This window comes from Aulonocara sp. 'chitande type north' Nkhata Bay, linkage group LG9, assembly GCF_057382095.1.
Source record: "Aulonocara sp. 'chitande type north' Nkhata Bay isolate Kocher_YH1m ecotype deep benthic linkage group LG9, A_spYH_male_GT1.1, whole genome shotgun sequence".
Classification (NCBI taxonomy): Eukaryota; Metazoa; Chordata; class Actinopteri; order Cichliformes; family Cichlidae; genus Aulonocara; species Aulonocara sp. 'chitande type north' Nkhata Bay.
This window is the reverse complement of record NC_141352.1, coordinates 31,627,325-31,653,651: the sequence shown is the minus strand read 5'-3', so window position 1 is coordinate 31,653,651 and position 26,327 is coordinate 31,627,325. Positions and strand designations below refer to the sequence as shown.

The 26,327-nt window shown below is 42.3% G+C and overlaps 1 protein-coding gene across 2 annotated transcripts in view; it reads right to left on the bottom strand.

Annotated features, from left to right (window-relative positions):
* The window catches only part of arhgap29a (Rho GTPase activating protein 29a), a 33,068-nt gene extending 7,444 nt beyond the window's left edge, over nt 1-25,624 (bottom strand). Inside the window, exons 1-14 of one of the 2 annotated variants that reach the window (XM_086306970.1) lie at nt 25,375-25,624; nt 23,801-24,194; nt 9,338-9,481; nt 6,395-6,491; nt 6,006-6,078; nt 5,465-5,525; nt 4,714-4,860; nt 3,790-3,854; nt 3,582-3,692; nt 3,393-3,473; nt 2,774-2,956; nt 2,418-2,555; nt 2,078-2,268; nt 73-242 (exon numbers count right to left, since the gene is read on the bottom strand). In XM_086306970.1, coding sequence (XP_086163096.1) covers nt 73-242; nt 2,078-2,268; nt 2,418-2,555; nt 2,774-2,956; nt 3,393-3,473; nt 3,582-3,692; nt 3,790-3,854; nt 4,714-4,860; nt 5,465-5,525; nt 6,006-6,078; nt 6,395-6,491; nt 9,338-9,481; nt 23,801-24,068 — 1,729 coding nt within the window. In that variant the 5' untranslated portion in view covers nt 24,069-24,194; nt 25,375-25,624. Of the gene's footprint in view, nt 1-72; nt 243-2,077; nt 2,269-2,417; nt 2,556-2,773; nt 2,957-3,392; nt 3,474-3,581; nt 3,693-3,789; nt 3,855-4,713; nt 4,861-5,464; nt 5,526-6,005; nt 6,079-6,394; nt 6,492-7,417; nt 9,317-9,337; nt 9,482-23,800; nt 24,195-25,374 lie in introns of those variants that run through there. The other variant, XM_086306971.1, reaches the window with a different exon arrangement.
* Nucleotides 25,625-26,327: the final 703 nt, after the last annotated feature.

Here is a 26,327-nt window from a genome sequence, read left to right as displayed (position 1 = left end):
TTTCTCTCAGGATGTCATGATTTGACCCCGTTTCTGTTGATTGCATTTATAGAAGAAATCCTAAACGTGTACCTTGGATGTCACCGCTACCGTTGGAGCGTCTTTCAGCAATCTTGGGGTGTTGGGCACTGATGGGGCTGTCCACATCATCTCCAACAAGGAGGTCAGAGGTCACAGATGCCTGTGACAGGTTACTGTGGGAGGAGTGGCTGCCACTTAGTGAGCGCTTATTGAAAGGCATCCTAGGGTGGAAAAAGACATCAATTTGTATTATTTACTTAAAAATCACAATGCCATATCCTAGTTATTTAAAACTGTTATATGTACAGTTGTTTACATTGATCTAATTAATAATATGGAGATCAAAGTATCCCCCCATCAGGGACTATTACACCCCAACATTATTTATCCCCAGAATAGGGAAAGTTCACAAAGAGCAAAGCTTTCAGCTTTCTGGCTGCCAAATGCTGTTAGTCCCCATACAAAGTATGAATATCTAATACCTACAATATTATATTTGAGGATTCCTGTCTAGCAGTAAGACCACTGACTTCAAGACAATTTTAAGCTCAGTCAACATCCACATTTCCTCCTCTGCTGATGGAACAAATTTCCACTTACAACTGTAAATCTCATCAGTTTTGATACGATCCACGAATGATCAGCCAATCAAAGACAGCAGATAATTAGAGCATAATGACAACTAACTGACACAGATAAGCTCGGGAATGGCAAAAGCTACATGTGATGCCATCCATTGTTAGGCTAAGTATCCAGCTGCATCTAACAATATACAATAAGTAGGTCACGGGTCTATATTTAACCTTTTGGTGGCCGCTGCACTGGGTGCATGTGAGAGCATATGAGTGCTGGTGTGTGGGCCTAAGTTTCATTTCCTCTTTCCCAAGCTGAATTCTTTTGATCAGAGGGATCAGAGGTGGGTGTGGTGGAGGCAGGAGAGTGGGGGTCGTGGAGGGAGAAAACTAAGTGAGAACAAAGCACACTGTTATTTCCATCTGTCTGGTATTTGTGTGTGTGACTCCAAACCCGCGTCAACAAAACTCTCTCAAAAGGGAAACCGTCTATTTTTAACCATAGCCTTCAAAAGAAGTCGATACTACATTTGCCTAATTATGAAGTGACCAATGTGTGTGTCATCTTGGTCAATCAGACTTTGTGTGTACATGAGTTTAATGGTGCTGAAAATCTTCAAAGAGCTATGTTTCCCCTTGTGTGAGTAATGTGCAGCAGTGACCCCTAGAGAATTAGGCCAGCCATAGATGACTGACAAATGTAGAGACAGTGGCACAGCTCAAAATAAGAAATAAGAAAAAGTGGGGCTACATTTGGTAAATAAACTAATTCATCTTTTAATTTTGTTGTTTTCTTGCTGTGGCTTCTTACAGTGGGCTAGCCTCCACCCCAAAACTAATGCTAGGGGAAACCCTGACGGGGTTTAGTAAACTGATGGTAAGCCCACTGGCCCAGCTCCTTTCTCCCGTGACCACAGTAATTTCCGCAGGAAGCCCCGGCCAGCGCGATGTCACAACTGTTTCAGATTTTCCAAAGCAAGCTCTCTGACTCTGGAACTCCACCTATCACCGCTAAAGTATGTGCAGTCTCAGACAGTAATAGCTACAGTACTATATTTACTTAAATTTACAGTTCCAACAGTGAAGCTTTGAGGTGTTGAAGTAATTGTTTGTCAACACAAAATGTAGAGACAAAAGCATTCAATTCAAATCACATAGCTCCAGGAAAACATGGTTAATATAAACAGAATTGGTTCCTGCACAGAACCCTGCAGAACTCCATTGTATGCATCCTACTAAAAATACGACATACCTTCTAAACGATGCTGAAATTAAAATCTTCAAATAAATAAATCCACCCCCCCAATAACAAGTAAAAACCTTTAGGTAGGTAAACTAAGATAAGGTCATTTGATTACCTTAAAAACACATCACATTTCAATTGAATTCAAATGTTCAAATAGCTAAACTAAATTTAAACACCTGTTTAAAATGACAAGCTCTGACCACATTCAGACAGCAAATAAGAGGAAGGGACATCGCACCCTGTGTTTTGTGTGACAGGTGAATCCAACGAGTGACACTCAAGTCGAGGCGCATCCGTAGGTAAACTCCTGACAAAGTCGATGTAACGCTGGCCAGGCTCGTACAGCTTGGCATTTTCACACAGAGTCTGGTGGTTGACAGGTAGAGACACAACCTGGGCCTGCTGAAGCTGGAACCAGTTGACGGTCACCTGAAACAGGGACACATTCCAGTGAATGATGATTCAGCAACTTTGAGCCAGTGTTAACTTATCGGTGGAGGTGTGCATTATTTCTACCACTCAGCCTGGTTTCAGTTTAAATGAACATGTCTTTAAAGACTTAACGTATTTCAACTTACGGCCTTGAGGGTGAGGTCACACTGGGAGACCATCTCTCGGATCTGAGTGATAATCTCATTCTTGGTGTTGACCAGCTCGACTCTCTTCACCCCGACATCAACCTGACAAGCTTTGCAGTGATCTTTGGCCTCCTCGGCCTGCCAACAGAAAGAATATAAATCACTGAAATTTTCAATTAAAGTGATGGGGGAAAAAATAGGAAATAAGAACTTTAATGACTAAAAGCTGATCTTCATGTTGCAAATAGAGACTAATCACTTGTTCTCGAATGGCAACTGAAGGCTTTATAATCACAGGAAACAAATTCACTGATATCTAAAATGGATAGATTGGACTATTAGAGGTGATGCTCTACCTTCTGCAGCGCCTCCTCCTCCAGCCTACGCCTTTTTTCTAGCTGCTTTGCCGCTGCCGCTCCCCCTCCCCCTCCAGTCTGCTCCTCCTCCAGCCGACTAGTCGACACCTTGGCCTTCTCGTATTCATCCTGTCGCTGGGTCTGCAGGAGCCGGGCCTTCCTCAGAGCCGTGTCTGCTTCGTGCTGCAGATGTACACGTATTAGTTTGAGTCACACACAGATTCATGCTGTGTACAACGTGAATGCAACCACAGAAAAAGATGGCTTTTAAGTTTTTGATAACATGCAATAATTGCTATAAAGATACAATTCACAAACAGATTTGCAGAGATAATTCATGTTCAGTAACATTTCTATTATGGTGTCCAACTACAGAGTTTAGGACTTTGACTATTTCTTAGATTTAGTCACTGGATTAGTGTCTCTCAATCCGTCATACGTGCAACAGAGCACTTGTCTTGGCAGGTTAAAAACAAACTATTTGTCTGGATTTGTATATCGGGCTGAATCACTTCAAGAGCATTCTTGGGCTGAGACCCCAGGTCAATGAAGCTTTTGATCCAGTGTGCATTTGTGTGTGGTCCTCTTAAAAGTGCAACCTCCGTGACTGTCGACTCACCATTTTCTTTTGCTCTCTCTGCCACTGCTCCTTGACCTCTTTTCGCAGTTTGTCCAGCTCATTTTTTCTGGCCAGGAGAGGCTGGAAAGAAACACAGAAAATCCACACCACACCCACAAAAGCAGTAAGACCACTTGTTTCCATCATACAACCCATGATAAAGTTAGATTTCATGAATGCAGCAGTTACCTGCATGAATTTGTTGCTTTGGAGTATTGCTGCAGTTTGAAGAATCAGCTGGCTATACTCGATGTCATTTTTGAAAGCTGTCATGTAGATCTCACGGAAAGGCATGAATTCCTTGAACGAGGCAGAAGAGGTTTAAATCTCAGTCCCTAACATGTGTGAGATGCACACGATGCCGATGTAAGTCAAGTTAACTGCAGCGTCAACTTACCTGTTGACTAGCAAGCGTCTTAGCAGTCTCAGCCATCTTGGCGTAACTTTTTGCACACTCAATATCTGCAAAAAGACAACAAGATTCAAACAGGTTCAAATAGATTAAACAAACATTACAACACAACGTCCTTTCTGCTGGTTCAAAAATGTATATTTTATTTAAGTATCTTTCATTTTCAATTAATAATTGGATCTCAAACAAATGTTTTAAGTCATTAATGCTTTCCAAATCAACTGCACATTGTCCTTAATTCTGATAAAAGATAAATCAGTGTGTTTAAGAAAAGGAGCTGATAATATGGACTGCACAGCTTGACTGAGCGTTCTGTGTCACAGGATAAGTGAAACCATTCATTAACCAATCTATCAAACAAAAGTTTGCACACTACAAACTCAACCTTGAGCATGAACAAGACTTCATTGTTTTACGTCCAGCTCAGGTGATCAACATGGTTTCCCTGGGAACTAGCCTTTAATGGATCACTACACTGTCCACTCACTAAAATGATGTGTTTAGCTAGAAAATGTACAGCAGTTATCATTGACATTTCCCAGTGATCTTGTAATGGAGCTACTTTTAAGATCAAGTGGACAAATTAACTACTAAGATGGCTGAGACTCCATTAGTGTAGCTTTGCATGATTCAAGTTCATATTCATTAATGCCCCTTTTGAAGCCCCTCGGCTCATCTACTGTCCAAAACAAGACGTTTTAGTTCCCATCGTCATAAAAAGCTAATGAAAGGATCTCGTATGGCAACTAAAGAGTCAAGCACATGACCGTGGTCCATGACACCAACTCATGACATCATTTTGGATTCTTTTGAGCTACTTGGGCGTTAGTTAGTGACTTAGTACTTAGTTGCTGCCTCCCAACAGTACTTCAGAATTGGTCTTGTGAATCCACCGGTGTCATAACTCACCCATATTGAGACGCTTCTCCACCCATGCCAGCAGCTCTTTGGTATACTTGGACCACGCCTTGGCGTAGGCCAGTGCTGACTCCACTCCGCTGTCCTGCCTCTGCAGTGTCCTGTCCACCTCTTCGGCCCGAACCGGTGGAGAAGACTCTTTGATGAGCACACGAAAAAAAATAAAAAATAAAAATAAATCACATGAGGAAGCGTGTGCAACATGATCCCCACTAACCAACCAACACACATCGAACATGGCTCGATGGAGTAGGTGCATGTTTAGCAACATCTATGACTGTGAGTCAGCAGGAAAAAGCCCATGCTGACCTTGAGTTAGCAAGATGTGGGCTAATGCGGCTAAGATGTGGGAGCAGGGACAGCTCAGTAGGTAGAGTGTTTGGCCCCATGATCGGAAGGTGGGGGTTCGAATCCAACGAATGGCTACCCTGAGGTACCCCTGAGCAAGGTACCGTCTCTACACACTGAAAAAGCCCATGCCCATCGGTTAAATGCAGAGAAGAATTTCCCCACAGGGATCAATAAAGTATACAATATTAATGCCTTTTGAAAGGAAGCAATGATGACAGGAGAATGACCACATGCATTAATACCAGAATAAGGTGACTGGACATAATTGCAAATAACCCCACAGACATGCCAGGGAGAGGACAAAAAACAGAGTCAATCTCTCCCCACTCCTGAAACTTCCACACTGGAGAACAGTACAGTACAGTAGCTGTGTGTCAGTGATCTGCCTTACCTGGCGGATCATCTTTCTCAAGACCGGATCCTCCAGATTCCACAGAGAGGTTCTCAAAAGACTGGAAAACAAACCAAAAAAGTGTTTTTGAATAAATAAATATGAGACATAGGGGAGGTGCACGAAGGGTGAACTTCCTTGTCAAAGCAGAGTACGCTCGGCTAAAACGCTTGAAAAAGGCTTATCAGAAACTTGGCTTCCTCCTTACATCAGTTACAAAAACTGCAGTGGGAAAACAACAAAGCATGACATCAATTCATCATTTGAAGAGGCCATTTCAGAATCATGCTGCAACCTGCAGGTATGTTGCTTCACCCCTGATCTCCGCTGGGCAACTTTTCATATCTTATTTTTGACAATTCAGGGCCAGAAGCCAAAATCGTACACTTAACAGGAGAGTCCATGAACTGATGATGAATGTATGTTTAATAATGGAGCCCATATTCTAAGGTACGAGTTTCATTTTAAATCTTAAATGCAGTTCTGGAGGATGTTTATCAGGAAGTTAAAGCCTCACTTTTAAATATTGCACTTCTCTTACCCTGCTTCTCTTAGTCAGGGGGAGCCCCAACACTGATCCATTCTCTACATCTCCCATAAGGAAGTCAGACACTCTGAAGAAAAACAAAACAAAATAAAAGAAAGGTTCAGTAAAGAATGAAAAGCACAAAAGGAAATACACACAAAAACACGACTTAAATTATGTTCGGGGGGTTTATTTAGCATAAACAGAGTTTTTATCTGCACTCACAAAAAAGAACTGCTTTTATTTTTCCTTAGCTCTTATTCTCTCTTTTTACACAAGATTAATAAATATCGGCTGGCCTCCATTAGCTGCGTGCATATGCAAACGAATTGAACGCAGTAACAAACATCATCGAGTGAAATGAGCCGTGGAAGGAGCAATCAGAGTAATGACATCATACTCACACATTGCCAAAGGTGAATGCCAATGTGTCGATTGCGGCGTAGATCTCTCCGAAATGCTTATGTTTGTTGTCTTCGTTCACCTCCTTAAAGTTCACTCCTGTCAAATTATGGTGAAGTAAGACTGAGTCAACTTTCTGTAACAACCCCAAATCCTGCATACTGAAGACATCCTGTGTTTAAGGCAACAATCACAAGATATGATTCATCATCCTGTGCATGATGTTAACAACAGAGTGAATGAAAATCTCTTCTGACTCAGACTGTACTCCTCAAAAGCTCTGAGAGCTAGAGGACTGTTTGTGTGTAGACCTTTTAGAGTTGAGCAATCCCTCAGAGGCATCCAAAAACAACTTTATGTTAAATCAGTGAAGATAAGCAAAGACCGTGAGTGTGTATATTTGGCTGTAATCTGCTCTTGCAGTAGTTTCCTGCTGAAAATCTAAACACAGTGATGACTGAGGACAGAATGGAGGAAAAACACCAGTGTAAATACGGCTGTAATCAGTCTTCACAATAAACTTCCTGGCCGGACTGAGCAGAGGGAAAATAAACCAGGAGAGAGATGCTCAGAAATGAGACCCAGCAATAAATCAGTGATGTCACTGGTCATTCAGTCTTTCCTTTCCAATAGAACAATGGAGATTTCTAGAGTTCAATGACTTTCAGACATTTTAAATAGAAAACTAACAGAGTTCACTTGTTTTTTATTAGCTAAGCTCAAAACCTACTTCAATGTCTTGACTTTTGAACATTAATCCTAAGCTGGGACAACTTCAGAATTTCCTGAACTTTAATAACTTCTCAAATCCTGAAACAAAACTAGCCTAAACGTCATCCACACCTAGAGTCCTAGATCTTCCACCTGGTCTCTTAGTATCTGCTTCACATAATGCAAACCACCTACAAACGCCTACTATAGACCTTCCCAGTCTTCTAAACTGCTATTACATATTGCCTCGTACCTCAAAATGTTTTCAGAAGGTGTTGCTAAAGAAGCACACAAGTGAACCAGCAATTACCTACCTCAAAACAGGTTTCTGTCCCGCTTTGTCCTAAACAGATATAAGCCTTGTTGATCATGGAAATCAACACCTGCTTAAGACTCCTTGGAAGAAGCCTTAAACATGACACCAAAATACTTGCAAATCTTTAGCTGGTCCAAGAAAAGGATTCCTTTGACCAACACAAGGAAAGACTGACCACTGAAAATAAATAAAATAAATTCAATGGGGGGAAAGAAAAAGTCTTCAAATTAAATTTAAAAACTGATTTTAACGGGGTGTCTCCAAGCCACCCCCAGCAGTTACCACCATTCAAATCATACAGCTCTGCTTTCGCATCTCCTCTCCCGCACAGCCCCTACCCCCCAACAGGACATCCTGAGGCTTGCTGGAATACAATGCCAGTACTCGCTCAGGCCCCAACCAGTGGTCCAAATGTGGAAGTTACATCATCAGAGAAAAATGGTATTGTTTCACTCGAAAAGCACAACACTCTCGAAACACTCATCAGTAGCAGAGTCCTGTGCTGCAATTAAGGGATCGGAAGCTCCAACAGAGAGTAATTGAAGACGTACTGAGGTATGCCAAGGAAACAGAGTATCACAGGGTGGGAGGTTCAATTTTCCACCAAAACAACTCTTTGACGTAGGGTCAGGGTGCACTTCAAGTAGAAATCCAAAACAAATTGCTAGTTTTGCCTCATATGTACGTTATTGTGTAAAATATCAGGCTTGGTGGCTCAAAAACAATGGAGCAAAGCTGATAACACACTGGCACCGTCTACATCTCTCTTTTTTGGGGGGGTGGGGTATCAAGAAGTGGACAGGTCTGGCCACCTAGTGGTAGAAAGATGTTACAGCACTTCATATAGTTATGGAAAGAACAAGTAATTACTGTGTTATAATATCTACTATTCACTATAGGAACTTCCTCTGAAATAAAAATAATAATACCATTACTCAGAACTATTTTAAAAAAAGTTTGTCTAACAGCTGAAGACTTTCAATCTATATACTTATGAATCCTCCTAATGATTAATGCAATATAATCACGAGCATTAATAACAATGTTTTTACAGAATGACTATTAAGCTCTCAAATCCAAGCCTTCCTCATTGACAAAGTTGTGCTTTTTTGTCTCGCTTGTGCAAAGACATGTTCCAGTGCCACATAAACACTCAAGTTACTGCATGAAAGACAGGACTTGCAAGAGCTTATTTTTTGTGGCACATATATGCACACGCCCAAATGTGTATGGACTCATTCCAAGTATTTCAGCTAAAGGTGAAGCCCATTCACATTCACATGCACATGCAGAGCCTCCTCAGGCCTCTCCATCATGTCACCATTCCTTAGAAGTAAAAGCTTTTTATGCAGCCCCTCTCTGCCCCTCTTTGCAATGCAAATTGAGACGAGGTATACTCTAGGGATTCTTGTGTGGCCGCCAAGTTAAGAACTGACCTGCATGCCAGATCATAATCTTAAAGAATGAGCGACTGAAAAGGATTCCTCTGTGCAGTTCCCACTGGACTGGCAGACAAAGCACAAAGGACACCCGCTTCTCCCTGGATCTTCAAGTATCAGGTACCCGACTCCCAAATATTATTTTCTTAGTCTCTATATGGGGTTTGAAACACACGTTGCTGCATTCAAAGTGCTCGAGTGACTTCTGAAGAACTGTGTCACCTTGAAGCTGAAAGACAACTCCAGAGAAACAGTCTCTGGGAAGTTCTTTAAACCAGGATTGGGAAGACTGTATGAGAGACAGGACGTGGTAATAGTGAATGCCCAGCAGAGAAGACTATCAAGGGAGAAGGGAGGATTAGATAAGCAGAGACAGAAAACAGACTAAAGGAAGAGTGGAGGAGTATCTGGCATGTTTTACAGGAAAGCCGAAAGTTATGAGGGTGAGCATTTAGGGGGAGCTGGTCATCTTTGCTCACCTTTGACCGTGGCGATGACGGTTCCAGCTGTACTGAGGATATCCACTGAGTTGAGGCTCTGGTGTTTGCTGATAATGGCCTTCAGGACTCGTAGCAGCTCACCGAGACGTTCGTGGACCGCGTGGTGAAGACAGTCTTGGTGCTCTGGAGATTGTCAAGACAGTTAAATAATGCTTATTGCACACATTTTCCACCCAGTCAGAAAGATATGCTCACATTTAGTCCAGACTGATGAGAAAAGGAATCCCTTAGCCCCTTAGAACATTTTGGCAATAACTAACATGCGATATATGAAATCAACCATTTCAAATGACAGAACTGACATATTATACAGCCAGTGGATTATCCATTAGCCTTGTTAACCTTTCACCAGTAAGAAAAGAGATCATTGGCAGTGTTGCTCCGTCTCAATGATGACACGTCATATGCTACATGATACTGTAGAAGCTGGAAAATTAAACGTTTCCAAGGTGCCACTTTATGCTATGAACTGTGTCTGCAGGCCCACTGTGTTTCCAAACAGAAGTGTATCAAACAAAATGCTATCACGTTTTATAAACCCTGAGCAGATTAGTCCTAGGACCCACCAATTTACAGTGGGGCAAAAAAGTATTTAGTCAGCCACCGATTGTGCAAGTTCCCCCACTTAAAATGATGACAGAGGTCAGTAATTTGCACCAGAGGTACACTTCAACTGTGAGAGACACAATGTGAAAAAAAAATCCATGAATTCACATGGTAGGATTTGTAAAGAATTTATTCGTAAGTTAGGGTGGAAAATAAGTATTTGGTCACCTCAAACAAGGAAAATCTCTGGCTCTCACAGACCTGTAACGTCTTCTGTAAGAAGCTTTTCTGTCCCCCACTCGTTACCTGTATGAATGGCACCTGTTTGAACTCATCATCTGTACAAAAGACACCTGTCCACAGCCTCAAACAGTCAGACTCCAAACTCCGCCATGGCCAAGACCAAAGAGCTTTCGAAGGACACCAGGAAAAGTATTGTAGACCTGCACCAGACTGGGAAGAGTGAATCTACAATAGGCAAGCAGCTTGGTGTGAAAAAATCAACTGTGGGAGCAATCATCAGAAAATGGAAGACATACAAGACCACTGATAATCTCCCTCGATCTGGGGCTCCACGCAAGATCTCATCCCGTGGGGTCAAAATGATCATGAGAACGGTGAGCAAAGATCCCAGAACCACACGGGGGGACCTGGTGAATGACCTGCAGAGAGCTGGGACCAAAGTAACAAAGGTCACCATCAGTAACACACCACAACGGCAGGGAATCAAATCCCGCAGTGCCAGACGTGTTCCGCTGCTGAAGCCAGTGCATGTCCAGGCCCGTCTGAAGTTTGCCAGAGAGCACATGGATGATACAGCAGAGGATTGGGAGAATGTCATGTGGTCAGATGAAACCAAAGTAGAACTTTTTGGTATAAACTCAACTCGTCGTGTTTGGAGGAAGAAGATACTAAATACTTTTTTGCCCCACTGTACATACTGGTGACAAGATAACTATGTGACACCATTCCGGGTTTGAGTTCTCCTGTCCTGGCGACAGCACCATAAAGTGGAGGACGGCAGAAACGCAACACACGAACCCAACTGCTATGTGCATAAATAAACGAGACCTACTATGGTCTTTTAGCAATCATCAGCCATCCAGCGAGCGAACCAAAGAAAACACGGCACCACTGAACGACACAGGAAATCATTCCTGCCTGTGGCCATCTCCCTGTACAACGCATCCACTTAACACACTGTTTGCTGCTACAACTACACATGTTTCTTTTCCAAATATTTATTTATAAGTGACTTATGTATGTATGTATGTATATATATGTATATATTGGACTATTCTTAGTTAGCGTATTGTCTGTCTTGTCTTAATGTTGGTTTAAAATGGAGCACTGTAACAAAAAATAATTTCCCCCAGGGATCAATAAAGTATTCTGATTCTGATTCTGATCTCAGGTATGTGGTTCTCTGTACTGCACGTGACTTTACAAACAGTGAGTCACAGCCATTAACAAGGGGACAAAACACTCTGTTATCATCTAACCTTGAAAACGTGCTCTCGGCTTAGTCAGAGTGAGATCATGAACAGCGCAATGCATTAACTAAGGTAGGTAAGGCTGAGGTATTTTTTGCTACTTACTGGTAACATACAGTGGAGTGTGACCAGACTGCTGACACAACATGCATGGGTGGCTTTCTTAGAAATAACCAGTACAAGAGGGTAGGCACGTCTCCCTCTGTTCCCTCACTCATGCAAACACAATATACACACATACTCACATAATTACACTTGTGATCTAGATATGCTGAGTCCTAAACTATAATCACACTAAATACACAGGAGGCTGTTTGGGAGGTTGTTTTGATTTCATGTTTTAAATGTCATATGACTTCACTTTAATAGTTGTTTCCAGGTCACATATCTTTGCAGCCAAATACAGGTTAAACGAAAACACACAAACAAACATACACACACACACACACACACACAAAAGACACAGTCGGTCAAAGCCGCATTTTGTGCTGACGATCACCCCTGGATTACCCTTCATGGAAATGGGGATCAGGAAGACTTTAGCTGTCTCCCGTTTTTTCTTTTATTCGTTAGCTCTCTCTTTTGGAGTGGGACAAATAGTTCCGCCAGTGGGGCTAATAATGCTAGGTCTTTGTGGCCACCGTGACAATACTAGCTGAGGCCTGAAATGTAAATCCAGCCGACTGACCAGTCTGTGACAACTTCACAGTGATCAACAGTTCAGGTAAAACGTTTTGAACAGAACAGCTCTGACATGCAAAATGTCTATATATTCTGCTGCTTTACTGGGAACTAGAGCTGGGCGATAGAACGATAACGATATGTATCGCGATATAACTTTTACTCGATAGAGAAATTAAGCTATCGCGATAGACCTCGTCGCTCTTGTTCTCTTAAAAAAAAAAAAAAAAAAAAAAAAAGGTGAGCCGATCCAAATTCAGTAGCGCAGAGCCGAACCAATCACAGCCACAGCGTCACGTCGCGTGACTTGTTACGTACAGCACAAGTGCCAAGCCGCACGTGTGTTTGTTTGGGAAGCAGCCAGCGGGTAATGGAGGAAATGAGTGTGCCGACTAGAAAAATCAACCGAGCGTGACCGAAGAGAAAACAGATGATGGTTCCAATGCCGGAGAGATTGTCGAACGGAAGAGCCATAGAAGCTCCGTAGTGTGAAGGTATTTCGGCTATTTCAAGTCTGACAAAAAACAGAGTAGCATGCACTGTAAATGTGCCGAAAGCAAGTCTGGAAATACAATAAACTGGTGCATGCGTCACACTGTGCGCCACGTTATTGTTTCGGTGAAATGAATTTCTACAATACTGTTAATTCTACTCTCTGCAGTGTTTAAATGCTTACATATACACAGTTACTGTCCCTCCACACATACGACTCTGTTCTGCTTCTATGCCGCAGCTTTGTTTACTTTTTCCCACCGAGGCTTCTAGACTTCTGATTGGCCAACATTTCTACACGGTTAGGAATCTAGCGCCACCTGATGCTTTGGCATGTTCATAGCAGCGTTTTCCTTCATTTCTGCCTTTATGTGTGGACGGGATTATTTTTTAAAACGAAAACGGAAAATCTCCGTTTTCAAAAATACCCGTGTACGTGTGGACGTAGCCTCAGTCTCTGACTGGAAGCGCTAATTCGTCATTCGGCTTTTGTCAGACTAAAGTAACTGTTAAAACTGTTTGAAAAGCTCAGCTATACAACAAGGAGAGATTGAGAATTTCCTTTTAGTTCTCAGTTTATTTGATATTGACAAAAGTTAGTCAGTTTTGTCTGTTCTTCTGTAAAACAAACTAAGATTTATTTTTAGAATTAATATTTTGTTTCTAAGTGGAATTGACAATTTAGTCTGTTTCATTTGTTCTATTTTGAAACTTAAACGCTTTAGCGGCTGCCTTTTGTGTAGTTTGCAATATTTGCCTTTATTTATCTGAAAAAGTCTCATGTTCCTTAAGTACATCTACCCTGTTGAACTTATTATGGGAAATAAATATTTAAATAAAAACAAGCTGCTGACTATTTCACATTTTACTTGTGAGCAACGGCACATTTAAATCTTACAAATAGTTATTTGGCTTATATCGTGATAGATATCGTTATCGCCTGAAATGAAAAAAACATATCGTGATATGAAAAAATCTCATATCGCCCAGCTCTACTGGGAACTTTATGTCCAGCCGACTAGACTGTTGAGAAATATCATCATAAAGACAACAAGCGGCAACTCAAACCAATTAACCAGCAAAAGATTGCCTAAAATGTGTGGAAATAACTAAATAAGCAGCTCATTACCAAAAACTATTTCATGAGGGGACAAGCTCAATCACAAGACTGTTTCACTACCACAGTGAGATGGTCGTCCATGCCAACATGCTTGCTCCTTCTATTTTGCCAAAAGCTTCTCCACAGGACCTGGAATCCCATCTTTATCCATAGCAACCATCTTCATCAATCATCAGATGCCATGTGCAGCTCCTTCCAGTGCCGAAGACCTGGTGGGTTTTGAGGGCATAAGCCTCTAGTCTTTTTGTTTCAGCTGCCCAGCTCCACACGAGGCAGCAAAAGGAACCAGTGATGAACTTCTGGCACAACCAGACATCATAATAAGACTCAGTTCTGCTGTACAAAACTTGACAAACGTTGTTTTGTAATGGTCCAGCAACTACTCTGTTATTTTTACTGTTACTTTTAGTATTTTTGAATGTAGATTTTTGCTATTTTTATCCCTGGTGCTAGGGTTTTCCCACAACCTCTTTCTGTCACTATCTTATATGATAAGGGTCAACGTTTACAACAAGTTGCTTCAACCCTTGAGCCCTTAATGGGTCCTGGTCAGTTTAGATCCCATTTATGGACATTATCCTTTGAAAGACAACATACACACAATGGACTAAATCATCCCCACAGAGGCAAGATACCCTATTCATCTACCAAATAACTGGATACCGAATCCTGAAAGCATCAAGCTTGGGGAGACTAAAGGTTTATTAAGGACAAGCCTAAAATCATGAATGCCCACAAGACAGAGGGTCTTCCTTTGCAAAGCTCCATGGGCTTCAATCGTCAATGGCAGCTGTGTGGCCTATTGGAAAAACCTAAATAGAGGCTAATTAGCAAGACATTATGGGTGCATCCACCAGCCCAGCATGACACAGGATAATGTACAGAGACTGATTATTTAACCCCTAAATTGCCTTTCTGGCTGGAACACAAAGAAAGGACTGGTTCCCACTGCAGAGTGCCTTTAAAAAAAACATAATGGCAGAGGTATTGACAGTGCAGCGATGGAAGACGTTTCAATTTGCAAATAGTTGAAGGATTTCTGAACACTGGTAAAAAAATAAACACGCCTCTGGGAAGATCATTCTGTTTTCCCCTGGGAAATCTAAGGACTCTGGAGTGAGGACTTGTTTGAGTACCAAAAACTCCCCATTGTCCCTGGGGCAAATGGCAAACAAGTGGGATTGGTCACCTCATGGGCCTGCTACATGAAGCATTTATGGAACATAAATCACAACAAAGGCTTTCCACAGGAAAGAAGGAGAGGAGTTTGTGCTTATCTTTGTCCAAGTGTGACAGTTAGCAGAGGAAAGATTGTAAGGAGTAGTAGGGGAGGAGTTTTAGTTTGATGGGAGCCAGAAAAAAAAGTGTGTTGGGGGGTTGTGTGTTATTTGGGGTAGTACTCTTACTGGGGATTTGTCCAAAATTTACCCCAGCACCCCACATCCCTGCTTCAGAGGGGGTTATGAGGGAGGGAGTGAGTGAGAGACATTCCTGGGCATAATAAGCCCTGGTGAATGAAGGCTGCAGAGGGATCAGACTCTGATCCTGATGAGAAGGAGGCCGCAGATCAGGAGCTGCTCAGAGGCTGCCAGCAACGCATTGCCAGGTTTTTACTTCATTAGCGTCATGGAAACCCAACATTCCAGCCTCTTGTTTGGGAGCGCGGACGGGAGTTGCGGGAGCGAGGAGTGGAGGGGGATCCATAATGAAAACATTGTCAGATCGCTCACCACTGAGATGACACGTCAACACCAAAACACTGTGGAGCAGATGCTCTCTTGACACCTTCACGTGATGGACTTCAAGATTTAACATTAAGTTTAGGATGCATACTTCCATTTGATAAGATTCATGATTGGTTTAGGCTACGTAGTATGCAGGAAAGACATGTGGCACATCAGTGAAGCAGTGACGTGCACAGGAATTATTTGCCCGAGTTGTGTCTGTTTGGTTCTCAGAACAAAAAAGGATTTAAAACAAACAAACAAAAGACAAAAAAACATATTAAACTTAGACTAAATAAAAAAAATAAACCTTCTACTTCACGTTACCCACAATAAAAGAATAACCATATAATAAAACTAGCCGCTTTTGTTGCAACCCCAACGTCTTTGCTTGATGTGTACCACATGCCAGCTTTCACTTTTTGGGCCTTCAATGATTCGACTCTTTGAGGCACAAAACTTCCACTTGGGTCTGACACAATATGACTTGGCAACATTCCTTTTGCTGCGACCCTAGCTATGCTCATTCATGCATTGCAAATCATGGGAGCAATGTATTATTTATGCTTCAAAACATTTGAGAGGACAGAGGCTGCGCATTGCCACAAAACGAGTGTGAAATCGCTAAACGTGTCACGACCGGGTCTGCGCCGCTCCGATCAGATGGAAGCAGCTCAAGGCAGAGGGGGCTAAATAATATGTTGGACAGGCAACCCATGACTAATGTCAATCAAAACCACTCCATGTGTCCCATTGAATAAGACCGCAGCAGGACATTCCTTTGACTCACCCCCTAAATAACCAGCTGGCACTTTGGAGTGGCAGTAACTTGAGGATTCATCAAAAGCTACGGTAAGATTTGCTAAGCATAGTTTGACCCTTAGGTCTAATAATCAATCACTGTCTGACTCAATAACCTTTTTATTGTAAAGGAGTCATATTTAATTGGCAAGAGTGAAATGCCACTTTCTACCACCTCTCTCACTTACAGGCAAAAACGACCTCACCACCATTTCAAACTATTTGCGCGACTATAAGGCAATCCTGCGAAATAGGTCCACTTAACCTTTAACACTCTGCCAGGTCACTGCAATGGGTGGCCTATAGATCCCCTCGATATCCCCCCTCCCCATCAAACTTCCTGTGGTCAACGGCCGTGTTCCACCTCTGTCGACAGACCACCGGCAGCCTGCTCTGTAGATTAGCAGATTACACTCAGCTGGTTAAAAAAGGCAGGGGAACATCGCCTACGTTTCTATGCTCATGCCAAACCATTCCCTGTTGCTTTACCTTTGAAGCCATTTTCCCATGGCTGCATGCACAAAGAGCTGTCATTCAAGAGAAGAAAAAAAAAATACCCTTAGGCTAGACACGCAGCACCTTCTACCCAGGTAGGGGGCTTTTTTTGTTCCCACTCTGCTGGGAATTGCCTTTTTCAAGCTTGTTAGCAGTTAAAAAAAAAATTAAGAAAACGTGCCATCATGTTAACAGAGAGAAGAACAAGCTATAACCATATTAATAACAATTACAAAAATCCAATAACATGTTAAGACAGGTGAAAAATCCCAAGATGTGTTTCTCTAATGACACATTTACCCATCAGATATTTCCCTCTTTAATCCTTTGAATAGAAATGAGATGCCCAGTAGAGTGAAGAATTTGTTTTCATCCTCTTTCATTTCTATTTGGAGCCGTCTGTCACAGACGAAAGACAGGCGACCTTTCTCTCTAGATATCCCCCCAGATCACCACCCTGCCGCTGTCGCCCACTGTGGACGCAAAGCCCTGAAGGCTGGCATTCCAACTATGCTTTTTTTTTTTTAAAGAGAAACTTCAAATACCCCCACAGTGCAACCTCTAGTTTGCAGCCAAGCAGGCCAGGCATTAGACTGAAGAGAGTACGGGCAAAGGAAAATCTGCAGGACAGAGTTGGGAGAGCTGTCCAACAAGTGCACAGATGGGCCCCTTTAGTACACCTGTCAAGGGGCAGAATTGGGTGGTGAGGAGGCTGAGGTTGGGGGCAAACACTGCACTGAGAACAAGAGCACACTGTTTAGCTTTACTAGCATTCTAATCCTGGGAGAATGGGCTTTGTGGGCTAAAAAGCTTTAAAAAGACCCTCAAAACACAGTTACTTTCATAACTGTCAAGGCATTTAATTGACTGAAACAGTACATTTCAGTCAATAAAAAACATTCAAGAATTCCACGTTTTGTGAACTTAGCACGCTGCAAAGGGTCGACTTCAGGGACATTCATTGCTTTGTATAGTTCCAACTTGAACTACACCGAATATAAAAAAGGAATCTGGGAAAACCATACCAAGCATTTTAACTGAGCACATTGCACTGTTTTGTTTCTTGCAATTAACAGCGTGAGCAGACTCAGAACGTGCACAGGAGCGAAGGCATTCTGGGCTCTAGAGCCAGTGCTAATCTGCCACTCTTCTGTAAAAGCTTTCAAAGTTATGAACCAAGGAGTTTTCTCTTATATTAGTCATGACCTATTTCTGTTCTATCAAATGACTGGGAAGGTAATGGTTTAATTTTTGTGCTTATAATTCAATGAATGCACTCCCATCAGCTTTGTTGGCAGGTACCAACAGAGCTATGAGCTGTAAACAGCGTGGGGTTGGTCCAGTCGCATGCAAGCATGCACCAAGGTTAGGGTTAGCCCTGCGACAGACCAGCAACCTGTCCAAGGTGTACCCCACCTGAGATAGGCTCCAGCCCCCTGCAACCCTGAACTGGATGAGCACCATCATGCACCATCAGCATTAATTTGGATATCCCCGTTTAATGGATGAATAATTTGCACCATAGAGTCTTGATGTCATTGCATAGTCTCAGTAAATCTTCAGCCTTCAAGTTTAATTAAAAGAGGCAAAAGAAAGTCTTACACAGACAAAGAGTCCTTTAATAAATCTATTATCTGTATTCTGAGTAATATTAATAAGAATAACATGACACTGCTATATGCCTGTTTTTCACACACATAGAAAACATCTTCAGTATCCATTTTTTATATGGGCAAAAACCTTCTACTCTATATATGAAAGAATACCCAAGGGCTGATTCTCTCAAGCACATTCCCGCTTCAGCTCCCACAGTCTATCTAAACCTCTCGTGCCCAGTGTGGGAATCCTGGAGCTTTATCTCGGTGTGTGGCAGACATCGACAGCCTCCTGGAACAAAGCTGCTCCCACAACAACAGTGCCCATAAGTGTAAATCTTTCTGGAGTGTACGAAGGAGAGGGATACGCACAGAGAGGGAGCTTCCTAGGGTTCCAACTTGAAAACAACTTACAAATCTTCAAGTCATGTTGGACTATCAAACTCAACAAGTCTGCATGGCTTTGCCACCTGTATACAGCCTGCCTTCAGTGTACACATTGTTGTTGCCAAAAGATAGATAGTCAGCTCAGTGCGCTCTGTACAGGGTGCATCATTACATGTTTTGTTCCCCCAGTCAGAGAGGATAAATTGACCTGCCATATGTCACAAGACTCTGTACTTTAATCCTAGGGAGGGAGGGAGAACAATCCAAAAATCTATCCAACTCTAGCCCATCAACTAATACCAAGACAATAGCTGTGCTTTTAAACAAGGATCCCCCAGAACAATTAAGCTAATGTAATAAATCCAGTTAGGAGGCTTAATTTACAAGATAAGTGTCCAGCATGATTAAATCGAGATCCCAGGAATCCCAAACCTTGCATGTAAGTACATATTGGGGAGACTTATTATCTTGTGCTCAGGATAATTTACAGCAACTTTAAATACAGGCACAGTAAAAGAACCATAAAAGGAACTTTTTGGAGGCAAGAAGAAGCTTGCATGCATTACAGTGGATCCCAGACCCAGAGGGAGAGACTGTCTAAACACAGCATAGCTGAGGCCATTAAGAAAGTCTGGAACGGTTAGTGAAAAGTACAAGAAGGGCTAATTTTAGGCTGGTATTTCACAAGCGGTGATTTGGAATACAAATTACGAAAATAGCATTAGGGCTTTCTCTGAGGACCCAGATCAGAATCACTTTCCCACAGAGCCTTTTCAGCATGGCAGGATATTCAGCCGGCTTTCAAAAAAAAGACACAAAAATAAAAAGACGGGCACTTACGTTATGACATGTGGGAAAATATTTTCACTTCAAAAAAATTTCAAAAAAAGTCCAAAACGCCAATATGCAACTTGCTAAACTTACATTACCCATGAATGAACCAGCTGAACCAATTTCTTTTTTCAAGGTGTATTACAGGATGCCGTTACACATTACTCAACACCTGCAGGTCACTTTTAGAAGCCACCTGTTAATCATTAAAATCCAGAACAACACAATCTAAACCTCTGAAAACCCACACTGATTAACAGAGGACACCTACCACTCAAAGGCTGAATTAAAGAGGGAAGCCATACGAGTCATCCATTCCCCCTGACAGATCATAACCGTGACAAATGATGACGAAGCTGTAATAAAACCCAGTTTTTATGTACGTGTACTGCACCGCAGGCATTTCCAGAAAGAATGATGGGAACTGTGCAATATTTGACAATCACAGAGCTGCTGAGGCCACGGGCTTTGGACACATCAGCATTCACGTGCTGCACTGAAATCTCACTTCATTTATAATGCATGATTAAAGACTTGGCTTTAAACCCCATTGTGGCCCACTTTGTCAGCATGTAATTCAAGAGATTCGCTAAACAAGTGTGTGTGGTTTGTTCTACAGCAATGTAGGGTACATGTAACATGAGTGTAGGACACACACAATGAACTAAGCAGTGGATGCAGATCTGAGTTTAAGATTTTCTATGTGAAGTTGCGTGTTTATAGTAGTCACAATATATCAGCAGTCCACAAAAGCAGTCCATAGAAAAATACAGGGTGTCAAATTAAGGCAGAAACAGGGAACAGATATTTGACCGACAGGGAAACGCCCTGACACCGATGCAGGGAATATATGAAACACCGCATCAGCTGCTGTTAATGCCTTGTTACAGCATGCTAATCTGGTTAAAACTGTTCTGTTCAAAGACTGACCAGACAACTAGAAAAGCATCAGAATTACACGATTTACTCACTGTGCTCGGGTCTTTTCCCTGGTTTTTCTTATTCATCTCCTCCCTGAAAAGCCCTGCTGGTTTTACACAGCAACAGCACAACTACATTGAAAAAGCTCAAATCAAAGCTGTCTGTATGCAGACGGACTGCTTGTTTAGTCTGCCACCATCTTTAAATTCAGCGGATTTGTAAAGTAGTTAAGCCGACAGCAGCTGTCCACATCTCTCATTCTATCAGCAACACCTGCGATGTGCAGGAATGAGGCTAAATTGAACATTTTAAAGCTTTTGTTGCTATTTAGCTTCTACATAAAATATAAGTCCATTAACAAACCATATTATAGTCTTAAATATTACACTAACCGGCTTTATTATGGTTGAGTGAAAACACAAAACTGGGCCAGTAAATGTCTGAATGACCTACACTGAATGGTTTGCTTAGTGTTGCAGTTTTCCTTATTGCGCAGCTGACACATGAAATTGGCCACGATCCTCCTCGGTACTCACAACAACAGCGATGGCACACCTATCGTATCAGGACAGGCACTCCCTCACCTCTAAAATAGACGATGAGAAGCGACAGTCTGTTGCTTGGAGTTTGTTATTTGTTGTAAGAAGACACATTAGGGGCTAAATAGTTGCATGACAAATCATATGATGGAAAGACTCTACTTACAGCTGTACGCAAATGCCATGAGGGCAAACTCCACAGCTCATCTGCAAAACAATATGTCAAAATAACAATCCCCTCCATCCAATTACTAACAAGTCTTTCACAAGCAACCACTGGACAAAGTCACGCCCCCAAAAGTATCTGTCACACTGTGAATATGACATGTTGTCAACATTGACCCAACAGCAATCCAGGAGGATAAACAGATTTCTCTTAGCAAAAGACAATTCAGACATGCGTCACTGACCCACAACTCAAGAGGCACTAAGTACTAATCACCATTTAAGGTTGATGTGCATTGCCAGAAAAATAAAACATAGGCTGAGAAAAGCCCCTGTGGGATCAGTCCTGCGGTCAGCAGCTATTCTGGACTTGGGAAAGAATCGTTTCTGCAAAAAGTTGCCAGTTAGCAGAAGCATGATAGTCTGGAGATGCCTCCTGGGACAATGAGTGTCAGACTCACATCAGTGACTGTGAATACAGGCAGTGTTACAGGCTACAGGGGCTCTGAGCTGACTGTCGCTCGTCACTCTGTGTCGTTAAAAAAAAAAGGAGGGTTCCCTCCAGTTTCAGCAAGCGCTGGGGGTAATGAGAGGTTGCCTCTATTGTGAAGCACCACAGAAACAATATGGCCATAAATTTTGGGGGTGGGGTGGGAGGAGGCCTTGGGGTGTTAAATCAAACCCAATCCGAGCACAAGTCAGCGACTTCCAACAATCTGTTAGCGCACTCCCTTAATGCCCTGAAGCCCTAAACCTTAACAATGACACGACAAGCAAAAACCACCCTGATACAATCAAGATAAAGACTTATTTCCTGAATCAGTACATATTGCCAAGTTTGGTAGCCTCTCTGTAAGATCCTGCCCCGTGCTTGCATGGGTTCACGATGTAACAATCAGCCTTTAAACATTACTTCTAACTCTACCTTTTGCTTGAGCCGCGATCGACTTTTTTGCCACTTCCCCCAGTAGCGGGCAGATCCATTTTCTGCATCGTAATCTGCCCCGTTTTCCCCAAATCTGCCCTTTCCTGTACTTAGCCAAAATAAGCCTTTCAATGGGGATACTCACAAGCTTTGCAATCACGTGTTGGGATCTCAACGACTACACTGGCATGACGGAGCCTGTGCTTACTAGACCTGTAAATGATGTGCAGTTACATAGGCAACGACTGTAATTAGCATTAGGAGACAAACAGAGATTACAAACCGGTTTCTTAACCCCAGTAACCAAAGGCAAAAATATCTACAATGACAGCTATGCAACCGTGATCCACAGCGAGAACCTGCGCTAGCACGCTATGTATTGACTTTGATATATTAAATCTGCTATTAAACTAAATGAAAACACAACTGTCTGTTGATTACACTCGACCAAGTCGTCAATCATAGAAAATGTGACGCGGTAAAGGCTTCAAGGTATATTTCCTAAATAAAGTCTCCTCCTGCCCCCATAAAACTGGAGACGTCAGTCGCTCGCACATGATGATTTACTGCTTTGATCTGCGGCGTGCTGACGGGTCGCTGAAAAGTCTCTCAAGCTGCCCAGCCGGGTCAAGCACCTTTGCTGACCTTTGCTGAAAAAAAAAACAAAAAAACCCACTGGGATTCCTTTTTCCAAAAGCTTGAGTGTCATGGCAGTGCTAATGGGGGGAAAAGGGGACAGCCCCACCACCATATGTACCTTGACCTCATCTTAATAAGACCTGGGGATTAACAAATCTGGGTCTCATCCAAAAGCTAATGCACAACGTACCAAAGCAGGAATGGCGTAAACCTCAGTCCAGACCTTACTTCCCTGTAGATTGGTAACTGTCTAAAGGAAACGCATTAATAACTGGCTTAGTATTCCATCTAAATTCCTTACTGTCAGTATAGCCCAGCTGGAATGCTGCTGCTGTTGTTTTGGGGGGGGGTTTGTATCACGTTTAAAACAGATCAGAGCGGCGCCAACTTTTTATTCAATTCTCACTGTGTATTTTGTCTGAGACCAATTAAAACACATTATTTTCTACTTTACAGGAAAGATAAGAGCCATAGTGAAAGTGAGATAAGGCAGGTTCACTGACTGTGCAGTCAAGGCCGGGACATGACAAAAACAGGTAAATAGGGTCCGGACTGTGTCCTCTGCGGTGACAGCAAAAGTATGTGCACAAGAGCGGACCGGCAGCTACATTCAGCAATAAATCGCCGTTCCAACACTACTCAGCACTTCTGTGTCGTGAGAAGCCCGACGTTTAAAGACCAATCAAGTGTTTTGGTTTTTTTATGACTGAAACAGAATAATAAAAAAGCAGAGGAGGTGTGCAGTGTTTAGTTAAGAAACAGGCAAACATTGCTAATACATGGAAGTACTCATTGGTGTAATTTGTTGAAAAAGCCCACATCCACAGCAGGCACACTGTTGTGGAAACAAACCACTCACAGTTACCCCCAAAGACACTCTCATAACAGCAGAAAGAGTCCAGATTAAGCGAGCCTTCTGATGCGTGTACACCTAATATGGTAACTAATGTGGTAATAATAACTGAACTGTTCGTTATTATCTATTGTTTAGTCAGGAGAGTGTTTGTGTCACTTTTAATCAGCTGTAGATTTTTTAAAGGTGGTGGCACATGTGCCGTGATGATTGCATTCTCTTGTTTCTAACATACCTTTGGAGTTGAACACCTCTTTGAGTTGCAGAAGCACGTCAGCAAACTTGCGCACGTCGCTGACCAGCTGCATGATGTAGTTTGGGTCGGAGGCGAGGACATCCGGGTTGTCCAAGCTCACCGAACCGCTCTTGGAGGCTCTGGCAGGTCCTGCTGAACTCATGCTGGAGCTGGAGAGTCGGGAAATACCCAGAGAGAGTTTGGTTCCACCACCACCACCACCGCCCGATCCTCCGCCAGAACTTTGGCGCAGCATGGCAGCAAGCATGCCTTTATGGTCCAGTGGCCCTCGGGCCTGATGCCTGGTGTCCTTCAGATCAGCTCTGTTCTCAAACTAAAAACAGCACCCCAGCAGGGATGAAGAGCACTCCACAGAGAGAGAAGGTGTCTAATCCTGAAACATGAAATTACAATAAGATGACATTACAAAGCTTTTCCACAACTTCAATACAACCACATGTGAAATCAGAGAGGACATAAACTTTTAACAGCAACATGTACAACAAGACTATTTTTCATCCAGCTTTGCCACTGCTAGAAATCTTTTACTGATAATCAGCATACTCAGAAATCATATCAGGCATTTGTTGATACTCAACAGGTGGATTTTCCACGTTTTCTATGGCACTGGCAATCGTGACAGTCTGCAGTGAGCATGAAATGGTCAATATGTACAGTTCGCAAGCAGTGTGGTGCTTTGAACAATGTGGAAAACTGCTGTGATGTGAATTCATCGAAATAATCTGCATTTTCACGCAGTAATTATTTAATTTACAACATTTACAGCACAGAACATAATGTGACAGAGACCACCAAACTACAGATTACTACTGCTATTACTACAATGTACTGACTAGTGTAGCGTTTCTGCACGTTTGGCGCATTACCACATTCAACACAGCAGTCATGAAATGTTAACGTTCAAATCTGTAGCTATAATGTTATATACAGCCCTGTGTATAGTGTTATGAATCTAAAAAAGGGGGGGGGGGGGGGGGGTGATCATCGTGTGTACATTTAAGCCGCTACTCAAGTCAGAGTGGCCCCATCACGTCTACACGCAGATCAAGAACAGCATGACGTTTCAAGTTAATTTTAAACAGCGGGGCGATTTTTGACTTGTTGCTAACTCAAATAAAGGCCAGATTTAATCCTGGTTAAAGTCAGTGAAACATTATGACAGAGTGGGTGATTCGGCGTCCATAAATCTAAACTAGCAACACTCTGATCATAAAATATCATCTTTTGCTGCCTTCTCCGAGCCAGCCCGCGGCCACCATTTGAGTTTAGCTGAGCAGAATGACTGGAAGAGAAAAGTGAAGTTCAGCATAAACTCATTCATCTTTCGTGGTAAAGAGACTTTGTGTTTGTGTCGTAAAGTTCGTTATCCAACAATAAAGTAAAAAAAAGATAAGCACGAAGTTCGCGTGGATCTAAATAAAAGAACTGCGACTTAACCCGCACTTTTTATTCACTTCTCTATCCTATTTTGTTAGCTTGAAGCATTTACCAGCACACATATTCTACAGTAGAAACTCAAAAAAAGTTCTAATCTATCAAATAAAATCACATACCTGCCGTTAAGTCCTGAAACATTGCAGCCCGAAAAATCCTGAAGCGAAAAAGTGTCCGATGGGCAGCATTAAAAACACATAAATTAATCCACAGACACCGCTCTGTCCTTATCTTCACAGCTGTGTCCCAAACCCTCCGGTGTCCGCCTCAGCCCCTCCGTGTTCCGTCAGCTCTTCTCTCCATGTGATGTAAACTGGAGCTCGGTTAGGGTGTGTGTGTGTGACCTCACTGGCATTTTTGTGGTCTCTCCCTTAACAACAGGTGTCTGGAGTTTTAAAGTGAAAAGCACACCAAACTAGAAGGCTGAACCTTCCGGTCATTCCTTTCAAAATAAAGGCGTAACTTCAAACACCATATGTTCTATTCTTGTTTTATAAAAACTGCCACCGCTAGGGGCGCTGTGATGCCGGACGGGGAGGTCTATTTAATGAGTGACTTCACCTGACTCAGGCTCAGGTGCTGCGCTGAATTTTTGCTTCTATTTTTATCAGAAAGCCTTGGGAAGAAGTAAGTTAAGTATTAAATTGAAGGTAAACAGTGTATAAATGAAACTTTTTTACCAGTGATGTGATGACTTTAAATGATAAATAGTTTGGACATTATGATAACAGTATGGTGATTTTAACATCATGATCACTTTGCGGTTACAAAACATGTAACAAGGTGCCTGGTGCTAAGCTCTCAGAAAAGCAAGAGTGATTAAACCTTTATTCTGAAAATAAAACTATCTATTCCAACCGATTTGACATTTTCTGACAAAACTATTTTTGAAATGCCATTCATAGGTCACTGGTTCTAAAATAAAGTAAACACTGAGTATAGGTTAATTGACTCCTTTGCTGATTACTGTATATGGTGTATATACAGGCATGCATGCAGGCAGCAAAGATTTCACTGACTTCGCCTGGATTGCTTATGTAAATGTACTTCTACAGCAAATCTGTATGGCAGA